Source organism: Emys orbicularis, chromosome 3, assembly GCF_028017835.1.
Source record: "Emys orbicularis isolate rEmyOrb1 chromosome 3, rEmyOrb1.hap1, whole genome shotgun sequence".
NCBI classification, from domain to species: Eukaryota; Metazoa; Chordata; order Testudines; family Emydidae; genus Emys; species Emys orbicularis.
Window position 1 is genome coordinate 104531840 of NC_088685.1, and position 13084 is coordinate 104544923.

A 13084-nucleotide genomic window follows, 5' to 3' on the forward strand; every position below is an offset into this window, starting at 1 on the left:
CTCTGGTTGGCCATTTAGAAAATACAATCCATGAGGAAAAATAGAGCTCCAATCCTGATCAGGCCTTTGAATGCTCCCACAGTACAAATATATTATTATTAATAAAAAAATAAGTGTAATAATAAAAATAATACAAAGGGTCTGGGCACTTCTAAAGAGTGTAGAAGCTGTGAAATGCCATGGTATTCTGTTGATTACCGTTTTGGAATATGGTTATTACTTTGAAACAGCAATAGGACAGTTCTAGTTTTGGGCTTTGTCTGTTGTGATGGACGTTTTTAGTTTTCAAAACTTAAAGCATTATTTAATATTAAATTTGCCCTCAGAATTACGTAACTGCTTTATATAAAATACATCTATACAACTGATTTCCAAATGGCTTGAAAGTAATTTAAACAGTTAACTTCCAACTGACACCTATGATTCTCAGGTTGGAATCCTCAGAAAGGCTGACATCTGAAATGCATAGTGAAAACTATATCAGAGCAAGTACCTTTTAAACAACTAGAGGACTTTACAATAACCTCTCAAAGGGACTGATAGCTGGCCTTTATTGCCTGCACTGCTTTCTGCATATCATCAAACTGTAAATGCTGAAAATAAACTATTAGCTTTAATTCCCTTTTTTGAAGCTACAACATACAAGGTCAGAAATGATGCATCATTTAAAAAAAGTCTTTGAATAGTACACTTAAGAGGAGAAAAGGGAACTTTCACTATGAAATAAAACAGGTTTTCTGAAAACAATCATTTTGACATCATTTTTTGGAATGTCTTTATTTTTCATTTTATAGGTTTCAAATGTAGTGATTATGTTTCTGTGTTTCCTGCTTCCATTGCACACCACCTGCTAAAAATGACTGAAATTGGCTGAGCTTCATTTAAATCTTTATTCATACTAGGAGAATAGAGTTCCATCAAAATTTCTGGAAGGAAAGAACATAGTTACGCTGAGTAATAAGAGTAAGGTATACTGTCCTTTGTAACGGATATGGTTACATATTTTAAGCATTAAAAGTGTACTTGAAATTTTTACTTTTATAAAAATGTGAATAAGCTCCTGGTGGCTAGACCAATTCTTCTTTTCTGAATATAAGTTACTATATTGTAATGGAAGTCATAGAGATTACATGATATTACCTTGTAGTAAAAAGATTCTTGGCATGAATTTACATTTGTGATTATGGCGTAATGAGCTCAATCACACTAGGAATGAAATCGATGATTGTTTTGCCATTGACTTCACTGGAAGCAGCATCAGGCTTGATGATGGACTAATAAACATGAATGTAAGTTATGTAGTTCATCCCAGATAAGTGCCCATAAAACTATTATACCACACTATAATGTATTTTGTTTATGCCACATACATGACAGAAAAACTATTTTGATAATGTTAAAAATATTTATTTGTACTATGTTTCATATCCCTCAGAAGTTTGGAATGCTATAAGTAGTTTTGGTGGAGATGCCAGTAGTGGACAGAGAGCAACAGCTGATAAATTGGAGGTAAGGTTGCAAATGACTGTGAATAAGTTAAGGCAAAAAGCTTTAAAATAACATTGAACATTTTCAAAAAGAATCATTAACATTTCAAGGAACTGTTAGTTCAGGTAAAACTGCTTAAAAAATTGAACATGGGAAAGTGTGAAAAGTTGCACTGGATGTATGACATTAACAATTTAATGAAACAGATAAGGATGTTCCTAGTTTCGTAAATCAGCAAAAGTACTTATCTTTATTTTAATCTGTGTATCGTATCTACATTTATGAAATCTAAAAACATGGCATCTACTACCATACCCCACAATAAAGGCTGTCTAGCCTACCCCCAAATCTGAGGAATCCTGGAGTATCTGCAGGAAATCCTGTGCCAAAACATCAGCTCTGGCCCTGACAGCCCTTCCCAGTCCAACAACCCCACCTTTCTAGTACCAGGATTGAACTGGAACTGTATTAAGAAAGACTCGCACTGGCCACAGCTGCCCTCTGGTTCCCTGAAGGTAGTCCACGGAAAAGATAATATGACCTAGGGTGGGTTACCTTTTCTACTCCTTCCTCCCAAGACCATGCAGACCTTTGTACTGTGGAACAACCTCAGTGGGGTTTGAATGTGGCAAAACTCCCATTGACTTCAACTGGACTTTTGTCTGTGCAAGAAATACCAAACTGAACCCGCTACTGGTAAGCATAAAAGCCAATTAAGGACATCCTTGATACAGTATTTGGCACAGTACGTTGGACATGTTTTTACGATGAAGTGTTAAATCTAGTCTCTCAAAATAAACTTGCCACTTATTAGAAGTGCTCTAATATTTGCAGCCATAAAGCTTTATGTTCAAGGATGTAATATTTTTCATATTTGTTTGAATTTTTAAAAATAACATTTGACATTAAGACATACTTTAAAAGTGAAGCTAAAAACCAATGTTATGTAATGCATTCAAAGGCACAGTTAGCACTTCAAGTTTACAATGACTAGCCAGTCATAACCTGCTGCTGAACCCACAGCTGAACTCTATATGTAGAATTACTGAAGAGGGTGGGTCGCTTTCTTTTTATACCTGAAATCTGATAACCATGGTAAAGAACCCCCATTCATTCTTTCTTTGTACGACTGTAAAGCTATGAAGTACCAATAATAACCTTAAGTATACAGATCAGCAAACTCAACCTAATGAGCTTGCTTTTGGATTTGAGATTTGAACCTGAAAATGTAAGAAACTAGATTCTGATATTGTTATCATAGAGCAAATTAGGAACAGATACATAAAAATGTGTTTGTACAGTGCGTAGCACAATGGAACCATCATCTCTGTTGGGTCTCTAGGCCCAATAATAATAGTAGTAATAGTTAATAAGAATTGCCAAAATTAGTATTTTGTGTCAATTGTCAGATTTTTCCTCAGAAAACATAAATATAATCCCTTTGACTAAAAGAGCTTCTTTTACAATGATGCAGTGTAATTCAATTAATTTAACATCAGAATTGTTTACAATAATTTAAAAGTGCATATTATTTTTAATAACATATGTAAACAGGCATATTATCTGGAGCCATGCCATTTAAGGTTGTAATCTCATTAGATTTCGCAAGCTAAGTAGGGTTGGGCCTACATTACTTGCATGGAAGACCTCCAAGAAAAGTCCAAGTTATTGTATGAACTGGTATTTGTGAATCAGTAGGCAACATTCTTCCACTGACTCTGTAATGAAATGTTGCCGCAGCTTGGTGTGAATAATCATAATGCTGTCTTTCAGATAAGAGGTAAAACTAAGATTATGACCACTTGTGGTCATTAAAGAGCCTATGGCACTTTTTGCAAGTGTAGGAGTGCCTGTCCTGGCCAAATACCAACCTAGGTAATTACATCCTGCCTACTTACATTCCCCTGTTGCTTTAATTGGATACGGTATTATTTTTCTATTCTTCTGTAAAAATGGATTCCATGGCCCCTCCTTGAGCTGCCCTTGGCCTACTTCTTTCATGATCTCATGCATTAGCCTATGTTGGGCCAGCACAGGAACTCACTTGGTGTTGCATAGGCAGCCCTACATGGCCACGTAGCTCCTTTGTGGGATTTAAGTGACATGGAGGATATTGTGCTTGTTCTTTGCACTAGGTACCTGATCCAAAGCCTGTGGAAATCAAGGGGAATCTTTCCATTGATTTCAATGGGATTTGAATAAGCCCCTAGATCTGAACTGTGTCCTCCATCAATTAAAATTGTTGTTCAAAGTCATCTGTGGCACACATACATAGTTATAATAATTCATTTCATTATTCTGTCAAAGACCTCTTAATAAACAATATTTGTTTTGTTATGAAAACAATTCCCTTGGGGCTACATTTAGCACTCTTGAATGTGTCAAAACTCTCATTGTCTTTGGGTTTGTCTACATGAACATTTAGTTTGCTTCAAGCTGGGGTATAAAACTACCTTGCACTAGCATGCTGCGCACTTGTGGACCCTGTTGTTGTGCACTATCAGTTTCTCAGTGCACTTGAATCGGGATCAAAGTGCACGAAGGAACTATTAGTGAGAGTCAGCAGGGTCCACACTCCATGTGTGGCAAGCAAGTGCGAGATAGATTCATATTCCAGATTGCCGCAAACTAAATATTCATGTAGATAAGCCCACCCGCTCACATGGAAGTCAATAGCAAAACATCAATATTCTTCAGCAAGGGCAGGATTAGGCCACTCAGGGAATGTTTACACTGCAATAAAACACCTGTGGCTGGCCCAGGTCAGCTGACTCAGGCTCGTGGGTCTCGGACTGCGGGGTTATAAAACTGAAATGTAGGCGTTTGTGCTCTGGCTGGAGCCCGGGTTCTGGGACCCTCTCCCCTTGAAGGGTCTCTGAGCCCATGTTCCAGCCCAAGCCCAAACATCTACACTGCAATTTTATAGCCCCGCAGCCTGATCCCCACGAGTTCGAGTCATCTGATCCAGGCCAGCCAGGGGTGTTTTATTGCAGTGTAGACATACCCTTGGTGGGAGATTTGGCAAAGTAACGAATGAGCCAGGAATACATGATAGGGGGCAGTTTTTTTCCTCCTCAATTTGAAACCTGTGAAAAACATAATTAATGCATACTGCATTGAACAAAGAACATGCATATTCTTTTAAATCACTTACAGCATACTTTTTTTTTTATAGAGGGTGAACAGATGGTTAAAAGCTTGCTTGAAAGTGATGTGTCCATTAAAACAACCCGTGTTACTATGTGATTGTTCACTGTAACAGGGATTTGCTTCATTGAAGTAAATTGGAAGGAAACCAGACTTCAGAAAACCTTCATTACAGGGATCAACTACTTTGTAGTAAAATGTACTGCTGTTCACAAATCTAATAAAAACAAATGAGTTAGCAACACTTTTTCTTATAAAAGTAGTCTGTTAATAGGATGGGTACTGCGATCACTAATTTAATTCTGCATCAGGGTTGTCAATTTTAATTATTTTCTGCAAATCTGATTTTTCCTTTGCTCCAGTTATCCTCTAAACTTTCATGTTCAAAATTCACTTGATCTTTCTGGCTTGATTCTACGCTGTGTTGATTTCATGTGTTTTTTGGGGGTGAGGGAAGAGATTAAAATGTTTTTCTTGCTGAATTTTTGAAGGTCAAAGAGTTTTCCAAGGCTGCTTCACTCTCTGAGTGGCAAGTCTCCGAAGACATCAAATATTGAGTTTTTATAAACTTGTTTTCATGAGGAAAGAATTCCCTAAGGGAGTTACTACTAAACCTGTGCATTGCATAGCTCATATACAAACAATTGCACTAACATGGACATCTTCCTACCAAATTATTCCAGAGGTAAGATGACTTAGGTCCAAATTTTCAAAAATAGGTGCCCAAATTAGGCCCCTAAATCCACCAGGCATCAAAATAAGAGACCTGATTTTCAAAAGCACTGAACACCCCACAGCTTCCATTGAAGTCAATGAGTTACATGACATAAGGACTGAAAAACTACAAATCTGTTCAAGTTTTGTTCCCATCTACCTCCTACCTGCATTATATCCAGTGGCATCATTAATAAGCAAAATGGTTTGCTCCTTCAGCACGGCATCAATTTTCATTGAAAATATTTTCCCTTTGCAGTAAATTGGTTTTGCCATTCCCCCTTTGACATATAAATAATTGAAAAGTTTTTAAAGTAATTATCAAGGACTAGATGGTCTCAGAATTGCCAACACACATTCTTCAAAAATCGTAAGTCAAGGCCCTCAAAGTCATGAGATTGGTTTAAAAATCATGACTTTAAAATATGTTTAGGGTTCTTTATTTACCTTCTGTTTTATGAGCCTTTTTAGGTTCATGTTTTCAATATGTTCTTCACAAGGTAGGGGCTAGAACCTTTTTAAACAATGAAAATTGAGACTTGTCATGTATGAGCACTATTGTGAGTGCTGGAGCTCTGAGGAAAAACAAAAATATCATCAGACTCACTATAAAACTGCAAGAGTAGGTGAGGAAGAGGTGGGAGGGTGCAATGAGTCTTCTGCTCTTCTCTTCCTTGTGTGCAGGGAGTGGTACAGTAACTCCTCATTTAATGTCGTTGTTACGTTGCTGATCATTAGGGAACATGCTAGTTTAAAGTTGTGTAATGCTCCCTTCTAACGTCGTTTGGCAGCTGCTTGCTTTGTTTACTGCTTGCAGGAAGAGCAGCCCGTTGCAGCTAGCTGGTGGGGGCTTGGAACCAGGGTGGACCGGCAGCCCCCCTTATCAGCTCCCCGCTCTCCTAAGTTCCCTGTGCAGTAGCTGCCTGCAGTTCAGCTGTATCCCTCCCCCCACTGCCATGTGCTGCTCCTGCCCTCTGCCTTGGAGTTGCTCCCCGAGACTCCTGCTTGCTGTGCAGGGGGGGGTGGGAGGAGGGAAGGAAGAGAGGGGGTAATGTCAGGGTGTGCCCCTCCCTCCTGCTCCTGCACCCCATCTTCCATAGAGCAGGGGGGGCACACCAGGGCTCAAGAGGACTCAGCAAGCTGATCTAATTAACAAGGCAATGTACGTAAGGGAAATACGCGTATTTCCCTCCATTCCTGCTGCCTTGTGTAGAGAGAGAGTTAACCCTTGAGGGCTCAGCCAATTGCTAGTTCATCATTTAGCAGTAAGGGAAATATCCCACCCTCTGACTCCTCCACCGCAACCAAGCTTCACAATCATCACTGTGTACCAGTATTAAATTGTTTGTTTAAAACTTACACTGTGTGTGTGTGTATGTGTGTGTATATATATATATATATAGAGAGAGAGAGAGAGAGAGAGAGAGAGATAGTCTTTTGTCTGGTGAAAAAAATTTCCCTGGAACCTAACCCCCTCATTTACATTAATTCTTATGGGGAAATTGGATTTGCTTAACATCGTTTCGCTTAAAGTCACATTTTTCAGGAACATAACTACAACGTTAAGTGAGGAGTTACTGTACTAAACACAGTCCTTCAACTCCCAGCACATAAGGATTGGGTAAACTTTGCCCCACAATGCATCGGGCAAGGGCCCACTTCCACACTGGCCAGGCAGAAAGGAGACAATTGCCAACTCTAAAAGGGTATAGTGGCAGGTGCTGTTGCATGTTCCCTCAGTGTTCCAGTGTGCATCTGCACATCTCTGCTGTAGCCTCCCCAAAAATACAAAGACTGAGTTACAGCCTTCCTTTTTTAGAACAACCAGAGAAGAAAACAGATTGCAAAGCAGGGGCCAGCTTGTGGTACCTGTATTCATGTTGGGTATATTACCTTACCAGTATATTGTGCAAAGGAGTTGAGGACGTTTAAGGTGCTCCCTTATTGCCTTGCACTCTACCACTACTTCCTGTGTACGGGGGACTGCAGGCTCTGCACAGGTAGTTGGGGGGGTAGGGGGAGGAGAGAGTGTGTTGATGCTGCTTCTTCAACACACCCAGCAACGTGGGGCTCCCCCCAGTGCCTTGGGGAGCTTGTGCTGCATCCTAAAATAGTCTGTGCCCTGGGAAGAGTAGTAGGGAGACTATAACTCTGAATCAGGGGCAGTGCAACGGCTTGCTGACTGTGGGCCAGATGATCCCAAGTCACCTAGCCCCGTGTAAGTAGTGCCATTGATGTCAGGGAGCAAGGCACTATTCAACCCGAGTAAAAGTGGCATGAGGGGGAGAGAAAGAGAGAGAGGGTTTGTAAATATGAGCAAATGCAACCCCCAGGTGTGTAATTGCTCAGTAGCTAAACCCTGCAATCCTTGCTCAGACAGAGCTGCTATTGGAGTTAATGGGAGTGAGGGCTGCAGGCCTGAGCCCCGGGGAAGAGGGAAGGTCCCGCGGGGGAGGGGGGTTTGGGTTAAGCCTTGACACCTGGGAGACGGGTGCTCTCCTCTCGCTAGCCTGTGCGTGTGTAAGCAGCAGCGCTGTCCGGCGGGCACAGGGACAGCGGTGACGGCAGGAGCGGCGGAGGGTTCCGGGTTCGACCCAGTGCCCGGGGGGCGCTGCTGGGGCAGCAGCACTTGTGCGCGCCGCGCCGGGGCGAGAGCGGGTGTGAGGCGCAGGAGCAAGCCCCGCTCTGCACGCTGCCCGGTAAGCTCACCAGATACCCACGCGAGAAAACAACCAATGGCAACATGCAGCTCCCGGGGCTGCAGTAAACACGGTCACAGGCTCAGCCCCCCGGCCCCGTGCTGTTACTGCACCCTTGGCCCGGCTGCCTGCAACGGCTCCCTGCACAAGTGCAAAGCAGCGCCCGGGGCGGGGTTGTATCGCGTGCTCCCCTCCCGCTTTGGGAAACCAGCACCCCATTGGGGTTCCTCTTTGTGAAGTAGTTTTCTGTGTGTGTGTAAGGGGGCAACCAGTTGCACGCCCTAAAGTGAGAAGAGTGGTTACTTTTTCCCTTGCCAGCCCCCCTCCTCCCTCTCAATCCCGTTTGCTCTCGGTTGCGGTGTGTGGCGAAGAGGGGGAGGGAGAGCCGTGGAGGGGGATGTCCTCTTGTTTTGCCGGAGGAGCAGCGCAAAAGGGGAACCTCGACTTGAAGAAGGGGCGAGAATCAACAACCCGGGAGCAGCCCGAACAGAAAGGTAGCGGCGTGTCCCCGAACCAGGAGGTGAGTGTCGCTGCTCCGCTCCGCTCCCCTTCCCACGTCGCCCCCTGTGTGTTTGTGTGTGCGCGCCTCGGGGTTAGTACTGAGCCTTGTTTTCTTCTTTTTGAACCGGCTGCCGCGAGACGCGGCAGAGATCCCCGGGAGCAGCGGCTGATGGCTCTGAGCCCTGCTGGGCACCGAGACCGGGGCTTGTCCAAACCCAAGCGAGTAGCCCCCTTTCTCTCGGCAGGGTGAGAGATCCTCGCTGACTTCTGCTCGCGCCTTTGGCCAGGCTTTTCTGCCCCGCTCCAGGTGACCGGGGCTTGCGTTTCGCCCCCACCCTCCGATCTGCTCTCCCTGGAGCTGGCTAAGCCCCGAGCCGTGCGGGGGTTGCCCTGTTCCGATGCAGTTCGCTAGCCCTGGGCTCTGTAGCCGGAACCGCAGAGCGGTGATGCTGGAATGAGTGTATAGAAGGAAACTCACCAGCCTTTTCTTGTCACCCCCTTAGTGCCGCTTTGCAGGCGATTTTATTTTCTCTTTCAAGGAACCTCCTCCCAGCCTTGAGGAAGTTTTGTGCTTAGTAGTCAGTGAGACATACGCGGCCGAGTTTGGGTGTCATCGCTGCTAGGGCAGGAAATGTAGAAAAGGTGGTCAGAGACTGAAATTCAACGAGTTTTCTGGAGGTTTGTTGTGGTAACTTGACTAGCGAATCCTGCCAGCAACCTGAACATGCAGCATAAGTTTTGTAGGATAACAAACCTTGGGGGGAGGGGGAAGTTTCCTTAATTTATGGCAGCTTTTGTAAGAACATGCTTAGCTTTCAGCACTGTAAAAACGCAGATGGTTCAATCTGGTCTGGAAAATATGCCCTTTTGTTCAGTTGTACATCCTATGCCATGCAACTTCCAAACTCCCTCCTACCCCCAGACTCTGGCAGTATTTAAATCGACTTTCCTTTCTTAATAAAGAACGTTTACAGTTTGCAGCCATTAGAAAATATCTGCTGTGGGACCGTCTCGTTTCACACTGGCAATAAAATAAGGAAAACATCTTAATTTCTGCAGCCTCTTTCGCAGTATTTGGAGGGAGTGGGGACCCAGGGCTCTCTTGTTTTTGTTTCTCTCCCATTTTCTTTCTCTAGGGGAATATAGATATGAATGAAATATTGGTTTTCTTGTGGTTTAAAGCCAGACACAACCGTGTGTTCTTCCTCCCCCAGTTCCCGCTAACTCTCCACTGTAGACGAAGACACGGGAATCGTAGCCCTAACCTAGTGGGGTCTAGTTGTTCCGCCTAGGTGCATCAGCACCGCATGCAGGGGCTTGTGTTTTGGTTTGAAAGCACTTCCACGTGGAGGAGAGTCTGTGTGTGTTTGTACTTAATCTGAGGTGGTAACAGGATTCTCCGTGTTTAAACCCAATGGGCTGTTGGCCATTAATTTGCCTCTCTGGCTGTCATTACGGACACTTCCAAAATCTGATACCTAAGAAAAACTGCAGGTTAGATTTCACATTAAGGACTCGTAGTTAAATTTTGTTTCACCTCCCTCTGTCTTTTTTTGGCGCGGCACATAGCATCCACTTAATCAATAGAGAGGAATATTAGTGGGGTCTGGCAATTAAACCCAAAGTCGCTTTGACTTTTTATTTTTAAGCAAAGGCGACTGTTTGCAGTGCTTATGTTTGTGTCCACTGCGGTGTCATGCAGTGTAAGGGGTTAGGTGACAGCCAGTCTTAAGCATTTTTAACAGAAGTGAAAGAGATCCCAGGATAGAGTCGCTGCCAGTCAGTAATTGGCATCTAAAGTTTCATTTACATTTATGAAACTGACTACTATTAAAAACCAAGTAGATACATTGTTGTTTTTCCGTAATCCTGTGAGCAAGATTCAAAGGAAAGCACAAGGAGATACGTACATATATATATATGTACATATATATATAATAAAAAATTTATTATATATATAATATATATATATATATATATATAATTTTTTTTTGGTCTAGTAATAGGTATTTTGCATTGCATAGATCCGATTTAGGTAGGGATATCTAAAAAAACAGAGAGCATTTTAGGCCATTTGAATTTAAACATTTTAAATAATGAAATTGTTTTGCATTGAAATTCATATAGATTTTAATTTAAGGTCTGATTTGCACATATAAAATAGTAGAAGCAGTAATATATGCAGACTAATTAAAATATATTTAACAAAGTAATAGACAATTCAGAATTACATTGACATTTACTGAGAAGTATATTTTCACCATATACAGTTATAAATGAAGCATTTTTATCTGATTTCTGTTCTCAATTTGATGCTATCTTTCACTGTATTATATATATCTTTTTATGTATTAAAGATTTGGATATAGCATAATTTCAGTTTCCAAATACAAGTTAATAGTGTTTTGTTGTATGTTCAACATTTTTCTTTGATTTCTTAACACAACTCATCACTTCTTAGTGACCATGTAAATCAAAATCTTAAAATCACTGTAGACTTTCCACTTTTTTTCCATGCAGTGCACCCATACAATGCTGCAGAATGTAGATCTTTACATACCTACAACTTATGTTGTACTATAAATTATATCAAATAAGTGGAAATACAAATGGACACCTTCCACCCCTTCTTCCAGTACATTTTAACATTTAATGTTATCAGGGCTAAATCTAAAACAAACACATTTAAAAAAAAAATCTTTCCTGTTTTGTTTTCTGAATGCTGGCATTCATGTTACCACCTGTTTTTTAATTAATTGTAGTATCTTAAAAGGAAAATACAAGGTGAAAATGTCAAATAGTTACTTGTTCAAATGATATGTGCACAGTTATAAAAATAAATGTTAAAATATGTATCTTTTGGATTGTTAAATTATACTATTATATTCAGTTGAATCATATGCTTAGAGGACTCTTTTATGCAGTAATGGCTTACAGCACATTACTACTCTTCTGCAATAGAAATTTATTCTGATATTAGTGACTGAGAGATCATGGACAAAGTTATAGAACAGGTTCCCACTATCACTGAGTTCCAGTGTTACTCATACTACATAAAATGTATTGTGTATGAGCATTTGAAATACAGAAAGACAATGTCCTATTGCATATTTTCAGCCTCTGATTCAAGCTTTGAAAGCTACTGTTAAGTTGTTTGGTCTTGTGTACCTTAGTTTTACTTTACAGTATTATAATAAAGAACTTTTATGTATCAGAATTTGGTAGAGAATGGGCAAAGATAATTATGCACTTTTGACAAGAGTTGATTGTATTGAACAGTGTTCATTCTATTTTTCAGGTAATGTAAACTACTTTTTTCTGTTTAATATGAAATTCAGTCCAGGAATTCTTCCTCCCTCCCTCCCCCCCCCCAAAAATTATATCTGTCAAGTGCTGTAGAAAGAAAATACTAATTATTTATGTGTTATCTTTTTCTGTTTTGAAAGTGAGGATTTTATGAACTCTGGGTAAAACCAGTCTCCCTTTTTATAAAGGATAGTTTATTCAGTGTAGTTCTACATTGCAGCTGCTGATCATATTTCATAGAGCTGTTAAAGCACTTAAAACCTAAAATTAGGTACCGTCTGGTAGTAAATATTTCAAATCACTCCTGGAAGAAATAAATAGAAAAGTGTGCTTTCAAAATATGACATTTTTAAGTCTGTAATCGTACAAAAGCAATCATGCTTTGGTTTTATTAAAAATAATATGCTTACAACTTAAACTATACACAAAATGTGTTTTTAATTTTCTTAATCTCTTCTGAACTATCACCATATAGAAATCTTAAACTAATTGTGTATGAGACCATAATTAGGTATTTTGATACAGCAGACAATGCTTGAACAAAGTGTACCAAGAGGCATCCAAATGAATTTCTAACATACCTGTATCTCCACTTATTATTTCTTACTGGGCTTAGAAGTGAAATGTATATTCAGTTGCTTGTTGACATGAAAGTTTATGTAGGGCATTTAATAACAGAAAGTATAAAACTTACTTTTTTTTTTTATCCAGACCTGTAATCAGCTGTTTTTTATAACTGTATTCAATTCTTATATTTTGCTTTTGTTTTATAGTAGTTATTTTGTTTTCAGTTTGGAACATGGAGCCAAGCTCACCTTTCCATTCATCATAATATAGTTTGGATTTTCAAAAAGAATGTAACCCAGACAGAAGAAGTGAATGATTTGCAGATAGTTGTCAAGTGTTTTTAAAGCTTTATAAAAGCCTAGCAATAAACCAAGGTTAGTAGCAGCACCACATGTACTAAAATGCCTTATGATGATGCCCTAGGTTTTACTGCATAGTTTAATGTTCCCTGTGATTTCTGGCCATCTCAGAGTACACGTTTATTGTGACTGCAGAAACAATTTATTTCAATTAATAAATGTTTTAAAAATTGTGCAACAGAAAAACAGCTCAGATACCATGTGAATTAAAGATGATGTTTAACATTTTGGTGGTTGTTTTAAAAGTTTGTAAGTAAATGTGAAAAATGTGATATTAAAAGCAGTTTCATGATAGGCAGTTTT

General features: G+C 40.4%; 1 protein-coding gene across 1 annotated transcript in view; it reads left to right on the top strand.

Annotated features, from left to right (window-relative positions):
* The first annotated feature begins 8445 nt into the window (after positions 1-8445).
* Positions 8446-13084, top strand: part of EYA4 (EYA transcriptional coactivator and phosphatase 4) — a 217248-nt gene continuing 212609 nt past the window's right edge. The window contains exon 1 of the mRNA XM_065400311.1: positions 8446-8568. Coding sequence (XP_065256383.1) covers positions 8446-8568 — 123 coding nt within the window. The remainder of the gene's footprint in view (positions 8569-13084) is intronic.